A 20,178-nucleotide genomic window follows, 5' to 3' on the forward strand; every position below is an offset into this window, starting at 1 on the left:
TATATATCAACACATACACACACACACATCACATATGAACTTCTCAAGAACAAAAACGTTTACAAACTAATCCTATTTTGTAATCTGTTCTTTTCACTTAATAAAGTAGTAGCATCCTATCATGACATTAATTAGTCTCATAAAATGTGAATGGTTATTCAACTAATAATATGAATAAGCCATATACCTTATTTAATAAAGTCCCTGTTATAACCAATGCTATAATAAACATTCTTATATTTCAGCTTAGGAGCATTGACATTCTTGGGCATGCAATAAATTAAGCCAAATAACATACTTGCAATGCTTTAAATAAAAGATTCCAACATGCCTCAATGATTGATGTCAGTGTATTCTTTAATTACATTATTGATATTAGGAAACCAGTAACATAAAAATGCTGAGGGTATGAAACAGTAACTGAAATCATGGTGTCCTTTTCCTATACCACATCTAAGTAAAAGCTACAAGAACCCATGTGGAATGAATCTCCAGTTGAAAACCACGTAACTCAATTCTAAAACACAAGTCACCTACTTTTTTCATTAATTTTCCAAAGTAAATTATAAAAAGAGAGAAGTTTTCAGAGAAAAAATCTGCAGAAAGTACTGGAGTGTTAAGAGTTTCCCTGGAACCCTTCCTCTATGGAGAGAAGTGGTACCTGGGTATTTGCTGTGGCCTGAGACCAGAGATTACCTGCATCTCAATTTCTAATGAGTTGCTGCCTTAGGAACCAGTGTGTGAGTAGGCCTTGGGGGCCAATGGACACAGAAGTGGAATGTAAGCTCACTTGTTCACCTACTCTCACCCACACATACACCTTAGTTCCTGAGAGTTGAGGCTACAGTGAAGAGAGTCCCTGGGTTTTCTGGGCACACATCAGGTCTGAAAATAAATTGCAATCAGAGACTAGCTCCCCCAAAAAGCATAAAATAGCATGAATGGTGGTTTTCTTTCTAAAACTCGAGTACATTTAGACCATATAAGGTACCACATCTGAGTTCTCCAAGACAGGAATGCCATTCAGCAGAACATACAATGGCCTCCTGATCCCAGCAAAAACAAGGACAGTCATAGCCTTCTCCCTGCAACTTCATCTTGGAAGACATGCCAGCCTACTTCCTAGTGAACCTAGGTGAGAAGGGCCTTCAAATGTCTTTCAGGGCTGTTCTTTCTATGAGATTTCTCCCACTGTAGGTAGTTCCACCACTAGGACATATTTTGTGCTCTCTCTGTGTTCTACCTTTGAACCACAGATTTTTTTAAAATTTTATTTATTTATTGTTAGTTTTATACTCAGTAAATACAGTCAATTTCGTACCATTGTTAGGCTTATCCATGTCCTACCCCCTCCCCCTGGCCCCTCCTTGTTGAGGTATATGGGCATGCACTCTGGAGTTAGCCCACAGTTATGGGTAGGATAAATGTCTCTGCGTTTCATGACCCAACGTGTGGCTCTGACATTCTTTCTGCCCTGTCTTCCGCAAAATTTCCCTGAGCCATGTTGGGTTCATTTTTGGTCTGCTTCAGTGATGAGGTGTTGGGGGCCTCTGGATCTCTGGATATCTGATTTGGTAGTAGTTGATTGTTTTCTGGTCTATCTCCTTACTTTTTTTCTAATGGCTATAGAAGACTAAATCGTCATGAAGAATTTTGAGTCCTCATATTATTTCTAAGTGTGCTTTGATATGAGAACTAAAATGACATTATTAGGAAAAGGAAGGAATGAGTGAAGATAAAAGTATCTTTTTCCAAGAGCATCTCACACCTGTGTTCCCTTTAACATCTAGCAATGTATTCCAATCAGGTGATACCAAAGAGATATAAAGTGAACAGTTGCACCCTACCATGTGACACTGAGGACAACTATACCTCATCTCACCTTGTAACATTGATGAGAGCTACATCCCACAAAGCATGTAACACTGAGGACAGCTATGTCTCACTATGTAGTATTACATATAGCTATATCCTGCAATGTAGCACTAGGGACTCATATTTTCAATTAAAAAGAAGTTTTCTGATTTGATTTACTTCATGGTCTGCCAAAAGTATTTGAGCTCAGAAACCTTTCTAATCAGAAGATGTGTGTGACATTCAATAGAACACCACAGTTTAGAGAAATCTAAGGAAATACAATAGTACAGTGGCTCACTTAATGTAGCATTGTAGCTAGCTGAGTAAAGAGGCATTTTCAATGAAGTTTGTTCCTCTTCATATTAGACCCATTTAAGATGATCAAACTAAACTGATATGGAAAGACCTTCTGTGATCATATGTTTAACACATATCTTAGAGTAAAAGGAAGCTCCTTTTTTTTTGGTTTTTCGAGGTAGGGTCTCACTCTAGCCCAGGCTGACCTGGAATTCACTATGGAGTCTCAGGGTGGCCTTGAACTCACAGCGATCCTCCTACCTCTGCCTCCCGAGTGCTGGGATTAAAGGCGTGCGCCACCACGCCCGGCTCAGGAAGCTCCTTTTGATAAAATACTGTAAGTACAATGCACTACACTGATTACTTGTCTTTTGTCTGTTTGGTCTCATTTTGTTCTTCCTCTATCTCTGTGCATTTGGCTGGCCAGTGGCATATGTATGCCTTTGATATGGAAAGGTTAAATGGATTGCCAAGGGTCTAGCAATGCACAGTTGAAAAAAAAGGGCCTCAAATGCAAGCCACTGGATAGATATAGAAAACATTTTCAACTTATAATTGCTTGGACAGATGTTGGCCACTTTCCCTGGTAGCTCATATAGTGTCTTCAAGCACTAGATGAACTAATTATCTGAGGACTGGCTCTCCTCCAGATTCCAAAGTCTAAGTGACTCAGAAGCAAACAACCTGCCTGATATGATGCTCACACAAGTGCAATAGTGACACTCAGCCATGGTGGGTAACAGACTGCTCTGAGATTGGCAAAGAGATCTGCTCAGTGGAAAAGAAACCATAGCTGGAATTGGGAAACAAGTCAGAATCATATCTAGATAATGATTCTGCTTTCCACTGTCAAGCTCCCACTAACCTTAGACTATAAAAGTGTCTAAACCCTTTTATTTCTTTGTAAATTAATAATGGTTATCCCATTTAACTGGCACTAACTTCACTCTCCATCGGAGAATCTGTTTTTCCTTTTAGGATGGGAACTGGACTTGAGGAAATAAATGATCCAGTGCACTCCATCCCAACCCGAGCTGAAACCACAGAGGAATTGGGGAAATAAGCAAGAATTCTGCTCTCTTAGTTAAGCTGATATCAACACAAGGGTGATGGAGAATGATACTGAGGACACTCAACACTGACCAAAGCAGACATCTAGATGCTCCTAAGTGCCCATCACTGAAGTAGACTTAAATGTTCCCAGCATGGCTCAGTAAATTTTGCAGAAGTGTGCGTATAAAGACTGTTGGATCCATAAGTTGGGACATTTTGCACAGAGACATTGCCTCTCCCTCATAACTGACTGCTGCTCCCATAATGTGTGACCCCCATGGGGTTGACCTGCATCCCTAATGAGGCGGGCCCTTTTAGGAAAGGGGCAGGGAGGAGGGAAAGGATGGTACCAGCATGTGTTGTTTACATACAAAATATATCCATATCTAATAATCAAAATAAATTTTAAAATAATATAACCAAATAGGTATTGGAAATTTGAATATTTATTACCCTTTCAGGAAGCAATGTTTATTCACCATTTAGTTTTGAATCTATTAGTCCTTATGTAGATCATGAAAATATCTGAATGATGAAAATGTGTAATGATTATGTATTAATTCTCAGAGACTATACAATTGCATCAGTGATAGTTAGGTCTAGTTTCTGACTCTAGTACTGAAAAATTGATTAATTAAATGAGTTACCAGCCAAGCTAGTTTGTTTTGAAAATGAAGTGAGTAGTGTTACTAATACCCTGGGGCAATAGATGTAAACAAGATATTCAGCACTTATAGCCAATGATCTTTTATTCTTTGGTCATCGGTATTTTATTGGTAATTAGGACAATTATTCTTCTTGTGTGACAATATAAAATATAATGACCAGACATAACTTCTTTCAATATGGTTAATATTTTAAAGTCACTGAATTAATGAGAAGGAAGTTGTTTAATTCATTGAGACTAATAAGCAAATTGGTGTTATATGCCTTATAAATTCTAGATGGTAATTTGAAGGAAAATGTAAAGCTTTACTTGGTTAAATTAAAACTAATATGTAATTAAAAGCTAAAGAAATGAAATCATTTTGAACTTATTTAAGACAACATTCTCACTCCACATATGAGGAACCCCATGCTCAGAGCAGTGTTATAGCCTCATCAAGTACAGTTAAAGAGAAGACAGATGCCTTGCTCCATGGTGTGTAGACTCTACACCAAGTCACACTCTCTCTGTGTCTGAGTAAACCAAATGGTGCACATAAACCAGAAATCTGGTATGAATAGCAAGGCCAGATGGCCATCACAGTGGGTCAGTAGCAGATATGAGGCAGCTTTAGTCAGAACATGTGTGAGCTGCCTGTGTTTCAAACTAATAAAGGCTTATGTACTCTGGCAAGAATACCATGAAAGGGCTGCTACTAGGAGCGGTTGAATTTGTATTTAGTGGGGATTATTTTTAAAGCTGCATATCATATACAAATATGATGAAATATTTTAAGACATTCATGTTATAAATAAAAATTATATTAGTGAGAAACACAGTGACTAAAGTAGAAAGCACATGGCTTTTCTCTTAGAGATGGTAAATAATACACAACCCACCGAGTAAAGATTGGAACATCAAAGCTAAGCTGTATGTACATTCTCTGGAAATCTATATAGTAGGAAGTTATATATTGCATACTGACAGGGAAATTTTTCATTTTTGAGTGGACTCCCAGTAATCAAATATTGTGCATATATGTGAATTGCAGATGATCTCTTAGCATCAATTCTCAAATTTGTATCATCCCATTGATCTGGGGTGAACATCTAAACTGAACAAGGTTTACGTAGCAAGGAGTTTAGTTCAAGCTTTCAGATCCAGAGGGAAGTTCTATCAAAGGTGGAAGAAACTGCTTCCATTCATCTAAGCAGAAACAGCCAGCCAGCAAACACCAAGAGCAGTAAGCACAAATTAAAGTAAGCAGGACCTGAGCTCAGACCTTTCTGCATATCTTTGAGCTGAAATTCAGATCTGTTCCCAAACAAACTTTGGGCTGGACCTCAGGTCCTCCCACAGTGACCTCTCCTCCAGCCAGGCAATTAGAGACCCAAGTTATGAGCTTTAACAAAACACCTGAGTCTGTGGGGAACATATATTGAAACTATCACAATAAGCATAGAAAGTTGATATCTACTTGGCTTTCTCAAATTAAAAGTTTATATTATTCCTCACAACCCACTAAGCTGCAACTATATTCATTCCAAATAGATTTATCATATTATGTTAAAGTGAAAATATACATGAAAGATAAGACAAACAGATAAAATTTCCATGACTTCAACTTTTTTTGTTTATTCCATGAATATTTATTCAGCAATTTTAGACTCTGTTCCATGTATCAATATGAACTTTAGAATTAACAAGAATTAAATGCTACTTGGGGAATTTTTTAATGAATGTTTGTATGTATGTGTGTGCACATGTCACAGCATACATGTGGAGGTCAGAGAACAACCTTGGAGTATTGGTTTTCTCCTTCCACCATTGTTTGAGGCAGGGTCTTCCTTGCTTTGCTGCTGGGAAGACCCAGTTAGATGGCTCACAAGCTTTTGGAATCTAAAGGCTGAGCTTCCCATTGCCATAGGCTCATTGGGATTACAGACATATGCACCACTTTGGGTCCAGCTTTAGGTGGGTGCTGGGGATTTATCTCAAGTCAAGAACAAGTTTGTGGAACAAGTGCTTTTACATGCTGAACTATCTCTCCAACCCCTACATGGGGAAAAGTGATTTTACTAAACATACACACAGAGTAAATATTTAAATGCTTACTTCCAAATTCAAATGCTGAAAGAGGTTTCAATAAAGTTTCCTATAAGGAATTATCTGATATTGGAGTTGGAAAACTATTCCTTTTCTTCTTCTAGAATAATGATTAAGTTGATGAGCTGTATCATCCAATTCTAGTTCTTATAATTACACACTTACATGCAAAACAACTGATACCTCATTTACCTTATTTCTATTCCTATGAATACAAAGTAATTGCATTATATCTATATTTTTGCATAATTTTAATTTTTTGAAAGCCACTGAGTCTTTTTGATAGTTTCACTTGATAAAGCAGTATCTCCTTAAAAGAACCAAATTATTTCTGATTTTTTTGAAGACTGACAAGTTGATTGTTATGGCGGCATGTGATTAGATCAGTAAGCATCATAAAGTATAAAACATCTTAATCCCTTTATGCCTACACATGTATTGTCTAGGTTTGTCATTTTACTATAAAATGGAAATATGGCTTACTTTGGAACAGAAGTTAAAAATAAAACAGATCAAATCATCTATATTATATAGTATGACTAAGTCTAGTTTAGAGAATTCATGAACATGAAGAGGTAGCTAATAGTATTATATTGTACACTGGCAATTTTCCAAGAAAGTAAATTTGAGGTACTCTTACTACAAAAAAAAGAAAGAAAAAAATGGTAGCCATATGAAATGACAGCAGTGTTAATCTGCTTAACTGTGTCACTTCCATATGTATATGTACATGACCATTAGTGTATCATATTTTATTTCTGAAATATGCTATAAAAATCACATATAATAGTATTTCATTAATGAATCACTAAAATCATGCATTATTTGCAAGTGAAGGACATTGGCAACAAACTGTAACACAATTAAGATGAATCATCAAAGCAGGATGTGTTGGCACACGCCTTTAGTGACAGCACTGGGGCTGACGTAGAAATACCAAGGTGAGTTCAATGCCAGCCTGTGGCTACAGAGTGAGTCCCAAGTTAGCCTTGACTAGTGTGAGACTTGGGCCTCAAAAGCAAACAAACAAACAAAGCCCAACCACAGTAAAACAGATGGATTCATCTAGCTATGTTCATTGCTCTCACGTGGTATTCAGTAGAATTGTAATCAATTTTAAACATTTATAAAGGAAAAAATACAAATATGACTTACACATATTCACTGGTGTGTCTTAATACAGTTCTACCACACTCATTTGAATGCCTTTTGCTAACAAACAAAGCTATCATCACATTCACTTCTTGAAGACTGAAATTAGATTTTTATTCTTATATATGTTACAGAAGGTTGTATCCTTAGAGACTATGAACCACTGATCCTAGAAATTGGATGGAAACACTTTCAAGTTGTTAGGTCTAAACAGCTAAAGTATTGTGACTCCTAAGTCAATATGTATGACTAACTTCAAATGCTACTGATAAATAAAAAACACACAGTTTAAAGGATAAGAGTCATTCAATATAATAGCATTTCTCTTTCATTTCCAACAAAAATCATTTAAATTTATTGTGGTCGATATATATTTGTTACATTGACATAGAGTTCTCAGAAATTTTTTCAACAGCAGTAAACATACCCATCTCCCTGCCTGGCCTATATACTTCAAGGCAAGAGCTGTCCATGTGTGATTCACTTTTACATTCCCCTGGAGTGTCCCACACAAGTAAAGTACTGAGGAAGTTACTGAGTGCTACTTAAATCTAAATTTTAAAATGTAAGCCTGTTTTCCTTCACCACTTTATAGAAAATTATAATATATTCGTCCATTTAGAAACTGACTTGTTTAAAAGCCACTAAGATTAATAATTTATCAATTATCATACCTAGTAAAATATTTTCAGATAACAAAGAAAAGTAATGAATATTTATATTTCTAAGTGAGGACAAGTTATATACAATTATAAAATATTTATATGAATAACAATATTGGCTTTAAAATAGCACATTGCAAAATACTGCTGACAATATGTCATTCAAAATAAATCAGATAGGTCAGATTTTAACCACATCATTATGCTTTAATATGATTCCAATATTTTTATTATACACTGTTACCACAACAAAACCAGATAATTTACTGTGTCATAAAGTTTTTGTTTATGTTTAAATAGTATGCATAACAATCATGCGGGTTAGCTTCTGAACAGAAGTCAGACATAGAGACATGACTCAAATGTCTCATTATATCATATATATTATGTATATCTGATTATGTCATTATAATAATGCCAGATAATTAATATAATTATTAAACACTGAAGGAGAACGCTAACTTCATAGCATTTTATTAATTCTGATATTTTTTATCATTACTTTCATATAAATGATATTAAGAGTCCTCTAAAGACCATGTGTTTCTTCAAAGATTGCCTGTGGTTTATGACTGGTCTGAAAAGTCAGTATTAAGCTATTTAACTAATGGTAGCATACTTCATCTGATTCATCAACCAATGCCTATCATATGTCTGTGTTAATATGCATGATGCTAAATATGACCATCATAATATGATTCTTCTGTGAATGAAGGCAAGGTTCCAGATTATACATGTTTTAATCCCTTTGAAATCAACAATTTTCAATAATTGCTTATAGGGCTGGGGACATGGCTCTGTGGGTAAAAGCTCTTGTTTACAAAGGTTTCACAGCCTGGGTTCTGTTGCCTAATACCCAAGTAAATCCAGATGTACAAAGTGGCAGATGTGTATGGAGTTAGTTCATAGTGGCAAGAGACCCTGGCATGCCCCATGCCCACATGCCTATTCTCTCTCCCTAATAAATATTTAAAATAATTACTTATGATCTATGCACCAATTTTTTTTAAGCTTAGCCCTGTTTTGGGACTTCATTCTGAATGTGCAGACAAAAATTTAGTACATCTGAATGTCAGTGGTTCAAGTGTTAGGCTATAGTTATTTTAATTTTAGCTCTTAGTTGGAAACCATTAAATATCTGGTAGATATGTCAGTGCCTAGCTGGAATATAATAATAAAGCTGATGGATGTCAGGCAGTGATTTCATAATTTATTCTGAACTTCCACAATCCAAAAATTAAGAGAATTATAAAACATTTAAAAATATCAAAATATAACTCTTCTAGAGTATTACAGATAGCATTAAAGAAATGCAAATTTGTTATTTGACCAGGAGCCACATACAAAACACTGATGAAGGGTTGGGAGAGACAGCATGTAACAATCACCAGCTCAACAGTATAAACACAGGGGAATTACATAACAACTTCAAGTGAAGGTGACTGTTGTGGTGCCAGAAGATCTTTTCTCAACTGTAGTGGGAAATGTTTTATTTATATAATATGACTATTAGTTTAAATTTCTCCCACTGCATTTTAGCCAGTTTCTACTGTGATCATCAACTGAATGAGATTGGGGGAATGAATTATATACCAAATAATCTCTTACATACACAGGTAAATGTAGACCAAATCTATTATTCTAGTGTGTTAAGAAGAAAAACCAAAAATGTTTCATAAAAGTTATTAATATTCAAGGCTGCCTGTTTGCCTTTTAATTTAATTTTTATGGGACATATTTGCTCATATAATCAAATTTATAAAATAATTTATTGGCTTTCAAGCTGACCTACTGCATTATCCAAGTGTGATTAATTTTCTACATATATGTGAATTTTCCATGTTCCCTCATTCCTTATTTCTAATTTCATAACATGTGATCTGAAAAACTGTTTTATATGGTTTAAATTTTCCTAATTTGTTAGAATTTATTGTGTGTCCTGCCTTGTGATAATTCTGAGGACCGGTCTATGTATGCTACAAAGAATATGTATTGTTACTATTGCATGAGTCTATGCATGCTTCTTAGATCCATTTTGGTCCATGGAATTGGTACACTTGTGTCTCCTTACTAACTTTATGCCTAGATTGTCTATCCATTGTTGAAAATAGGGAAGGATAATCTCCTGCTACTATTTTATCATTATGTATTGCTACTTCCATCTCTGCTATGTTTAATTATTCCAACTGCATTTACCTTTATAACTGTTATATCCTCTTAAAGAATTTATCATTATGTAATAGCTTCATAAAAAATAGATTTTCAAGCAGATTCAATTCCTCAGTACCCATGTAAAGCCTCTGATGTACAAGATGGCACATCACCTGGAGTTCCTTTGCTGTGTCTGGAGGCCCTGACATGCCCATTCTCTCCTACATATATCTGCCTCTGTCTCTCTCCCTTTCAAATAAATAAAAAATCTTTTTTAAAGAACTTCTGCGCTGTGCAATAAAAAATTAGCAGAATAAAGATACGATCTTTCTTTTAATTTTTTTTAAAATTCTATTTATTTGCAATTAGAGAGAAAGAAAAGAGAGAAGCAGACAGAGAGAGAACGGGCACACCAGGGCCTTGAGCCACTGCAAACGAACTCTAGATGCATGTGCTCCTTGTGCACCTGGCTTTACATAGGTCCTGGGGAATTGAACCTGGGTCCTTTGGCTTCATAGGCAACTGCCTTAACTGCTAAGCCATCTCTCCAGCCCTAAAGGTATTATCTTTAAAGAAGAAACTACTTGAAAATCTGATAGAGTAATTATCTAAAATATAAAATGAACTCAAACTACTAGGTAAAAAGAAAAATAATGTGTTAAAATAGACAAAGGATTGTAGGTGTAGCTCAATGAAAAATGCTTGTACTCAATGATTTTGATACATACCAAGAAGCATAGTGCTTACATAATACATACACATGTGTGCGTGTGCACACACACGCACACACAAATGGACAGAAAGAACAAGTGAGCTGAGCAGATAATTCTCAAAATGAGACATACAGAAGGCCAAAGCGTATAGAAAAACACACACTCATTAATCATCAAGAAAACACAATTCAAAATGGCAATGAGATTTCATCTTGTAACTTGTTAGAATGGTTATCAAAAAGACACCAAGTGTTGGAAAGAATGCCAGAAAAAGGAAATTTTGCACAATAGTTATTAAGAATGTCAACTGGTCAAGCCATTATAGAAAACAGAACAAGTTCCTCAAAAACTCAGCAACAGAACTACAATTTCATCAGGCAATCACACTTGTAGGTATATCTTAAAGAAATAAAATCATACTGTAGAGATATCTGCACTTGTTACTTGCAACATTATTCATAATAGCGAAGATATGCAACAAACCAAAGTGTCAATCAAATGCTGAATGGACAAAGGAAATATGCCACACATATGCACGCACAGGTGACTGCATAAGATGTAATACCAGTCAAACTTTAAAAAAAAAAACCTTAAAAAAGACAAAAACATCTGCATTCATAACAACATGGCTAAACCTTGAAGACCTCATACAAAGTATAAGATGCATATTCTACTAGCTCTCTTCTACATGGAATCTTTTCTTAAAATGTAAGCTCAGAAAAACAGAATATAATGGTGGTTCCCAGGGACTAAGGGACAGAAACTGTCTTCCTTGATACCACTCTACAAGTTATTACACTCAATAAGGGGAGGAGGAACCCATACAGCAAAGCCCCATAAAAAGTGGAGAAAGTATAACCCTAAAACCATGGGCACAGAATGATAAATCTCAGGGCCAGAATTTGGTTCACCCCCATAGTGAACTGTTGGTCAGGGAGTAAGAAGGTCCACAAAATAATATAGGCCATTTCCAAAACACTTGACTACATGCATGAGTTAACAGATAAGTCCCTATTGCTGGCCTCATAGCGCTAGAAAGTGCTAAGAGAGTGGCTAGAGAATAATAGTTGCCAACAGATTGAAAAAGCTAGAGATCCTTCCAAATACAAAATCAACCAGCCAAGTAGAAGTACACATGTGTGCAACAGTGGCACACAGTTGATGTAGGTAAACAACTGCTCATGGTTTGGACATGAGAACTGCAAAGTGAAGGAGAACTGATATCTAGCTGTGGTAACCAGGTGATTCCCTAGGACAGGAAAGCAATAAACTCCAGAACTAAGAAGACTGGATATACACATCAATGTATCTCACTGATAAATAGATTTATTCCCTTTAATTCAAACTGCTCTCACTTTGGATTGGAGAATCTGTTCTAACTTACAGATGGTGAAAAATATTGGGCAGAACCAGGTTATATTAATATATCAATAGATAGCTGATTGCATTTCATGAGATGGGTCAGCTCCACCACATCTTCCCGGGCATTGAAGTCATTACAGAGGAAGTGGTGACAATACTACTTTTGAGGCTAGCCTAAAAAACCAGTACCAGGTAAGTGACTACAGACACTGTAATCACTCAAAGCTCACCAAAACAGAGATCCAGAGGCTACAGAGAAAATAACACTAAGTCAAATTTCTTTCTAGATCTCTTTCTTGTGTGTCAAGGCTCAGGGAACATTGTGGAAGAGGGAGTGGAAAGATTGTAAGAGCCTCAGGATGGGTGAGAATAACCTTTGGCATTGTACCCTTCCTCCTGTGGAGATGGACTGAGGCCTCTTGGTCCCCACAACAAATCTATACACACACACACACACACACACACACACACACACACACACACATATCCTAAAAACATCATATTGTACTCCATAAAAATGCACACTTTCATATTGTTAGCTGTGCCTTAATAAATCTGGAATAACAACTCCATTTTAAGTATATAAAATCTTATCTTTCTATTAACATTAAATGTAAGTAGAATGTATAAAAGCAGGACTGTCTCACAGAGGTAAATTCAATAAATCAAAAGCAAAAATACAAATTAAGAGAAAGTTTGCCTCCCCTTCATTCACCGGCCACACTCCAAGTCTGTAATCCTGCTATATGTCACATCCCTCTTCCTCCAACTTTCCCCTCATTGTGAGTTATCATTATGTCTTGAATGAAAAATAAGTGTTCAGTAGTATCATTAACAAGAGGTTGAAAAGAAAATAATCATTTCTTTTTACCAGCATCATTTTGATCAGAGTCTAAAAGACAAATTTAGATTACTTCAAGTGTTATAATGAATATATTCCATGATTTTATTTAAACTTTAGGTTTCTTAACCTTCCATACATATGCCTACAATTACAGGCATTTGTTAGAGTATTTCTTTTTTATGAGGTTATGGATATACTCAGTATGTAAACACCACATGTTGGTACCATCCTTTCCCTCATCCCTATACTCCCTCCAAAGGAACCCCCCTCGTTGAAGATGCCTATAATCCCCATGGGATTGTGGGTCATACATTGTGAAGGCAGCTGTCAGTTATGAGGAAGAAGCAATGTCTCTGTGCATAATGTCCCAACTTGTGGCTCTAACAATCTTTCTACCCTCTTTTCCACGAAATTCCCTGAGCCATGTTGGCTCATTTTAAGACTACATCAGTGATGGGCTCTTACAAGCTTCTGTATCTCTTGTTTGGTAGGAGTTGAGTGCCCTCAGTGTCTATCTCCTTCACCCTTGTGCTGATATCAGGTCCACCAAGAAAGCAGCACTCTTGTAGAGCATTTCGTTAATTACTATTGAATTTCAGAATTTTATTGCTAAATCTAACCTTTTTCTAGTAGGTTTTTTTCATTACATAACAAACGCTTTTAAGAGTTTCACACAATAGAAAAATACTATAACTGACATAATACTATCAATTACCAAGCAAGTTATAAACACCAACTATTTTAACCATTTCTTATGTTATGTTGCAATTTCTAGGTTTTATGCCTTCATTTTTACATAGAAACTTCTAAGAATCTGCATTATCCATAGGAGAAACGTCATTAGATGTCTGCTTTAAAATGTTAAAATATGTAGCAGGGCTTCAGAAGAGTAAAAACCAGGCTGAAGCTAATAAAAGATGAAGGATGTGAACATATTACTAGCAATATATATTGTATATTTTAATACATATAAAAGGAGGTATTTCCTTGTGTCTTTACATCTGAAATACTAGAATTCTCCAGTGAGTCCAATTTGTAAAATCCCAAAGGGAAATAAATATCTTATGAAGTGGTTGGGGAGGTGACATACCAGGTGTCTAGATAACTAGTCTTGCTGTGGTACCTGAGGCACTGACTTGCCCTCTACAAACTTCAGTATTTTTAAGTTTATCATCAGGACAACTGCATTAAGCTATGAGGTCCTTTGATGGACCTCTCCTAAGGCCTTTTGGTGCATAAGTAGGCATACAATTTTTTTTTTTTCTGGAAAAAGGTTCCTTTGCTTGTTTTAGATTGCCAGTTAGCTCAGAAGTTAAGATAAAGTTGTTTCCATACAAGTATCTGAGGAGTATCTTAAATTTTCAGACGTAACAAAGTTACAAATAGAATCATTATTTCAAATGATAAGAAATCATCAAATATATCTGACACAAATAAAATTATTCAAAAGCATGTTCTACACAGAGGAGAATAGCTATGCTCTGACAAATGATATAGTCAAAAGTTGTGTGTAGCCCTTCTCCAGACATGCAGTCCAGTTTGCCCATAATTAATACCAGTTGCTTCAGACATTGTAACTGCATTTTGGAAAATTAAATATACCCAAGGTTTCTAGTCATGCTTTTCCAGTATCATAGTTTTGGTGAGACATCAAGATTGTTCTGCTACTGTGGGGGATGTGAGGTAGAGGATAATCCAGAAGAATCCACCCACAAATAAAAGATCCTCTTTCAATTTTCAGATGTCTACGCCAAAGCCATAATGATTAAGTCTTTAGAATAGTTGCATGCTTTTATAGCATAATATATTTAAAATAAAAGATTCATAAAAATCACTGTGTTTATTCCTACTTTTCTCCTCTCTAGTACTGCTGAAACTCTCCTAGATATATATCAATATCAGTGAACAAAGTGAATGTGTTACACTTTCATAGTGTCTACATTCTAGAAAAGGAAAAAACAACACACAAAAAAGTACATTTCGGGCTGGAGAGATGGCTTAGCGGTTAAGCGCTTGCCTGTGAAGCCTAAGGACCCCGGTTCGAGGCTTGGTTCCCCAGGTCCCACATTAGCCAGATGCACAAGGGGGCGCACGCGTCTGGAGTTCATTTGCAGTGGCTGGAAGCCCTGGCACGCCCATTCTATCTCTCTCCCTCTATCTGTCTTTCTCTCTGTGTCTGTCGCTCTCAAATAAATAAATAAATAAACAAACAAACAAACCTAAAAAAAAAGTACATTTCTATTTTTAAAGGTAATAAAACTTTGGCAAACAAAAGGGAAACAGAGTAAGATGACCACAGGTGAGAAAAATGGTTCCAATTTTAAATAAGAAGAGGCACACCTTACCCGGAAGGTCGTCATTTAACAAACACCCAAGCAAATGAGAGACTGAAAGCCTAGTCTATGCTGTAGGGCAAGTCTTCTCCACTGCAAGGAGTGGTCAGAGCAATGACTCTTTAATTTACTCAAGGAAAGGAAGAAAAATAAAAACATTGCGACAGAAACAAAGCAACAACCATTCTGCTGTTATGCTTGTGAAATTTGGAAATTTTCATCTTGCTGTTAGTACATTATATTCTTGTCCTTTTATATTTAATATAGAGGTTATAAGACATGTTTTTGTCCCTAAATTTCCACATTTATCAAGAAATAAAAAGTTAAAATTCTGAAGTTTAAGAATCACCACAAACCATGATCTCTGATTGATAGGCACTTTAAGTCTAATAATATATTTGGTAACAAGTTGTTATGTCACATCCAAATCTGCCATTTAATAGGAGATGATATAACTATGTAGGAATCAAATAAAAAGTCTTCGCTTTGGAAATTCAAACATTAGGAACAAAGACATCTATTATTCTAATACAGAGAAATTCCAAGATTTACAGTTAGCATGCAAGCATCCATTCTTTCTGAAATGTCGCTGCTCCTTTTGGCATTTATTATATTGTTCATTTCAGTAGCTTTCTTCCACAAATTAAAACAATCAGTGTTATTATTAAGTATTCATGGAATTTGGGGGATTGATAGTACATAAAAATAAGACCCACAGAAAAGTAGTAATTTTTTTTTTGAGGGGGAGATTAGGCATTTAGGCGTTCCTTCCTTATAGTAGACACCTTATTGCCTTTTGAATCACATGAAGATGAACTATGACCTTGAGAGCTTATAAGTTTAACATCAAGTATGGGCAATCATACCTTGCCCATCTGATCCTTTTTGACAAAGCCAGTGGCAGCTGCAATGTTCCCTGCTCCCTCCACTGTCTTCTGGGCTACTGCTGTCACACCAGTCACCACTGCCCCTCCGACATTTGTCACTTGCTCTTTGGTCTTCTCAGCCACTGCAGTACATCAAGAAGAAAAACAGATTAAAAGATTGGGAGGTGACAATTTAAAGAGTGGCATGTCCATTAGCTGTCAACTTTCAGAAGAAAATTTGCATATCCCATAGACAGTATAAGGGCAGAGGAAACAAAAATAACCAGGGATTCCAAGTGACATGCTTCAGGCAAACACTAAATCTTTGGTTAGATATTGTGTTGTAATTGAAGAAATAATAAAAGGTGCTTACAGTTAAATCATGCTTACTGTCAAAACATGCAGATATAGCCCTGAGAGATTTTGGCTTAATTTATATTGAGAAAAGCATTCAGAGAGCAGTGCTTACAGGTGCAGTTACCACTAGAAGTCGTGGCAGGTTTATTTCATTCTGTCAATTTCAATGTCAAATATTTGGTCTTACACATCAAGCTTCTTTCCACTATGCCTTCTAAGTAAACACAAACTACTTACAGACTTAGGATCCCTGAAATGTGAAAATTCAAACTTCAAAATACTCCAAAATCCATAGCTTATAAGCATAACATGTTGCCACAAATGGAAAATTCTACATTATGAAACTCTTTTGTGCTGAAATTCATTTTAAAATATCAGATGAAATTGCTTCCAGGCTATATGGATAAGGCAAGTAAAACATGTGTTCCATCCTCAAGATACCTTATTATGCATGTGCAAATATTCCAAACTTTCAAACTTGAAATCTGTAATTGGCCTAAGCAGTTCAACTAATGGATTATGTTTGCACTAACAAGTGTTCTTCATACATTTTAGAAATAATCAATAGAAGAAGGGATGATTGATCATTTTATGAAGATAAACAGAATGATCCTTTATAAGATTGATTTTCATTCATTTTGATGGGAAGAAGATAGACTTTTAGCTAAGTATGAACTAATGAAGATATTTATTGAGCATACTAGAAACTTATTTCCATAAAATGATATGTTGATACAATATGAGGTTTCTCTTTTTTTTTTTTTCTTTTTTGGTTTTTCAAGGTAGGGTCTCACTCTAACCCAGGCTGACCTGGAATTCACTATGGAGTCTCAGGGTGGCCTCGAACTCACAGCAATCCTCCTACCTCTGCCTCCCAAGTGCTAGGATTAAAGGCGTGCGCCATCATGCCCAGCTCAAGGTTTCTCTTTTAAATCCACTCCAAAACATCCTAGAACCATATCTAATTGTAGACTTAATCTTTGTATATTTCCATGAAAGTACATAAAGGAAACTCTTAGTAAAAGGACAGTTTGTGACAATTAACTCTGCAGGTGTATGCCAATTCAGTAAAGGATATGAGATTCTGTTCTTATGATCAAACAACCTCTCTGCATCTAAATATCTGTAACCTGTGCTCATAAAATTGAGGTCTCTGTTGCCACAATTCATAACCACAACCTCATAAGAAATACCTGCAATCCCACTGAAGAGCATCCCCAATAGAATGGGGGCAGGAATGAGGGATAAAACAGTACCAACACATGATGTATTCATATGAAATATGTTGTAGATGATAATAATAATAATAAATACTATTCAAAAAGTAAGAAACAAAACTGAGGTCTCACATCCTTATCCCCAGCTGTATCATGTTTGCATCTTCATTTACCTCACAAACTCGTCCTTTGCTTTAAGCTCAGGTTTCAAAGATATGTGCATTTGAGGAATCTTCTTCCTAGCCAGCTGTTCTAAGCAGAGACATTTTCTCTCTATGCCTCATGGGCTTAGCCTGAGGAACCCAAGAAGAGGAATAAAGCACAAGAGCTGCTAAGCACACACTGCTAACATGACTATGGCATACTATTTCATCACCAGCAGGAGGGGCCAATACTTAAGTGAAAGTATACAAAGCAATTGTTTTAGTTTAGATGGCATGTAAGGATGTGAAACTTGTTCCCCAGATTGAGCAGTGCAGAAATCCAGAAAGTCATTCAGCCTGAAACCAAAGTGCGCATCAGATGTTTCTGTGCAGTTATAAACCTACGGGTCTACTAATGTCTGGTGCTAACATAGAGACTGGGTGGAAGCTTCCTACAGAGAAGTGGCTATTCACTTTTTAGGTTTTATTCCAAGGCCAGGAAAAGGCTGCACTAGCAGTTTTTGGTGTTTTTTTTTTTTTTTTTTTTTTTAATTTTTAAACATCCTAGAATGTTGAATGTTTTTCCAATACTGAATTATGTGTTTCAAATTGTCATTTTTTTCTCTTCCAACAAGATGGATATACAGTCTTGTGAGAAATAAGCATTTTGTTATCAGAGAATCTCAAAGGAAGACAAATACTGGTTTTGAATATTTATAGACACATGACTGTTAGCCATGACTACACTATGAGGATAAGTGCTTATATATGTATAAACTTTAAACCATTGTGTTTGATGTATGTAAGCCATACAATGAAAACCCCTTGATCACAAAGTCACCGTGTTATTATATTTTTTATTTTTATTTGAGACAGAGAGAGTGAAAGAAAAAGTGAATGGGTGGGACCTGGCCTCTGGCCACTACAAACAAACTCCAGACACATGCACCACCTTGTGCATCTGGCTTATGTGGAACCTGGAGAATTGAACCTGTGTCCTTAGGCTTCTCAGGCAAGCACCTTAACTGCTAAGCCATCTCTCCAGCCTGCACTGTGTTATTATTATAACACTCAGTAAATTTCTCACATTATAAAATGATAGCATATGGGAAGCAATAATGTATATAAAAATGTTTCTCATGGACCAAGGTGGCCAAGTGGATAAGTCAATGGACTGCTTAAAAAATATTTCTGTGGCAAAATGGCCTGGATATCCATGACCTCCCAGTGCCTGGTACTGCCTACACAGGACCCTCATAATAGGAGGAAAAGATGATGACATCAAAGTAAAAAAAAGACTAATTGAGAGGGGGGAGGGGATACAAGAGAGTGGAGTCGTGAAGGGGAACTTGGGGGGGGGTTATCTTGGTTTTTTGTTTATAATTATGGAAGTTATCAATAAAAAAACACTCCCAATTTAAGACACCTAAAAAATATATATATTTCTGTGGAATGAGATTCCCCCTTTTTAGGCATCACTGACATTGTGCAATAAGAATGAAAAGTACAAACTCATTTGTACTTGTCTTATTTTTTTAAGGCAAAAGACCTTATAAAACAGGATAAAAAGGATATTTTCCTCCCAACTAGTAGATGCTATGATATTCAGAACTCATGTTTGTCCCAATATGCCAGCCCTGCCCATTGGGAACATACAGTTCCATCTGGCCAGAAGCCTATATCCCACTCCTATTTACTCAGCACACAGAACTGCATTGTAAAATCCCAGCTCAAATGTCACATGTAAAAGACCTCTATTCCCAGCAACTGTCTTTCTTCTTCTCCCTGTGTTCCCATACAGCTTTAGATATATTACTGCTACTGAGCTTTTCCAAAAAATTACTGTTTATCGGTATGTCTACTGTTTCTACCCATTATTTCTTTAAAATCAGGGGCCCTGTTATACTTTTCTCACGTAATCTCTTGATTGATATTGGATAACACAAAAATGTTCTTAATGCCTATCTTTAATATGCAAATTAAATTCAATGAATTTATGTTTGGTTTAATTTATTGCAGATAAAATTTCATGGCTGAGGAGATGACACAGAGGTTAAAAGCACTTGCTTACACAGCTTTATGGCCTGGGTTTGATTTCCCAGCGTTCATGTAAAGCCAGATGCACAAAGTGGTGTTTGCATCTAGAGTTTGAGTTCCTTTACTACAGCAAGATACCCTAGTGAGCCCTTATCCTCCCATCTCACTCTCTCTCTTTCTCTTTATAAAACATTTTTTAAGAAAATAAATTATAAAAAATAGAACACCAACTTTTAGAATAGTGTACATTTAGTAACAGAATGACCAAAGTAAAAATGCCTAGCTTTGAATTGGTATACAAATGATAGATGTGAGGAAATAAATTTCAAATAATTTATGGACATCAAACCATATTGAAAATTACTTCTATTCATTGTGATAT

General features: G+C 36.0%; 1 protein-coding gene across 4 annotated transcripts in view; it reads right to left on the reverse strand.

Annotated features, from left to right (window-relative positions):
- The window catches only part of Snca (synuclein alpha), a 118,404-nt gene that overhangs the window by 84,308 nt on the left and 13,918 nt on the right, over nucleotides 1–20,178 (reverse strand). For all 4 annotated transcript variants that reach the window (XM_045143899.1, XM_045143898.1, XM_045143897.1 and 1 more), the window contains exon 4: nucleotides 16,043–16,185. In XM_045143899.1, coding sequence (XP_044999834.1) covers nucleotides 16,043–16,185 — 143 coding nt within the window. The remainder of the gene's footprint in view (nucleotides 1–16,042; nucleotides 16,186–20,178) is intronic.

Source organism: Jaculus jaculus, chromosome 2 (genome assembly GCF_020740685.1).
Source record: "Jaculus jaculus isolate mJacJac1 chromosome 2, mJacJac1.mat.Y.cur, whole genome shotgun sequence".
NCBI classification, from domain to species: Eukaryota; Metazoa; Chordata; class Mammalia; order Rodentia; family Dipodidae; genus Jaculus; species Jaculus jaculus.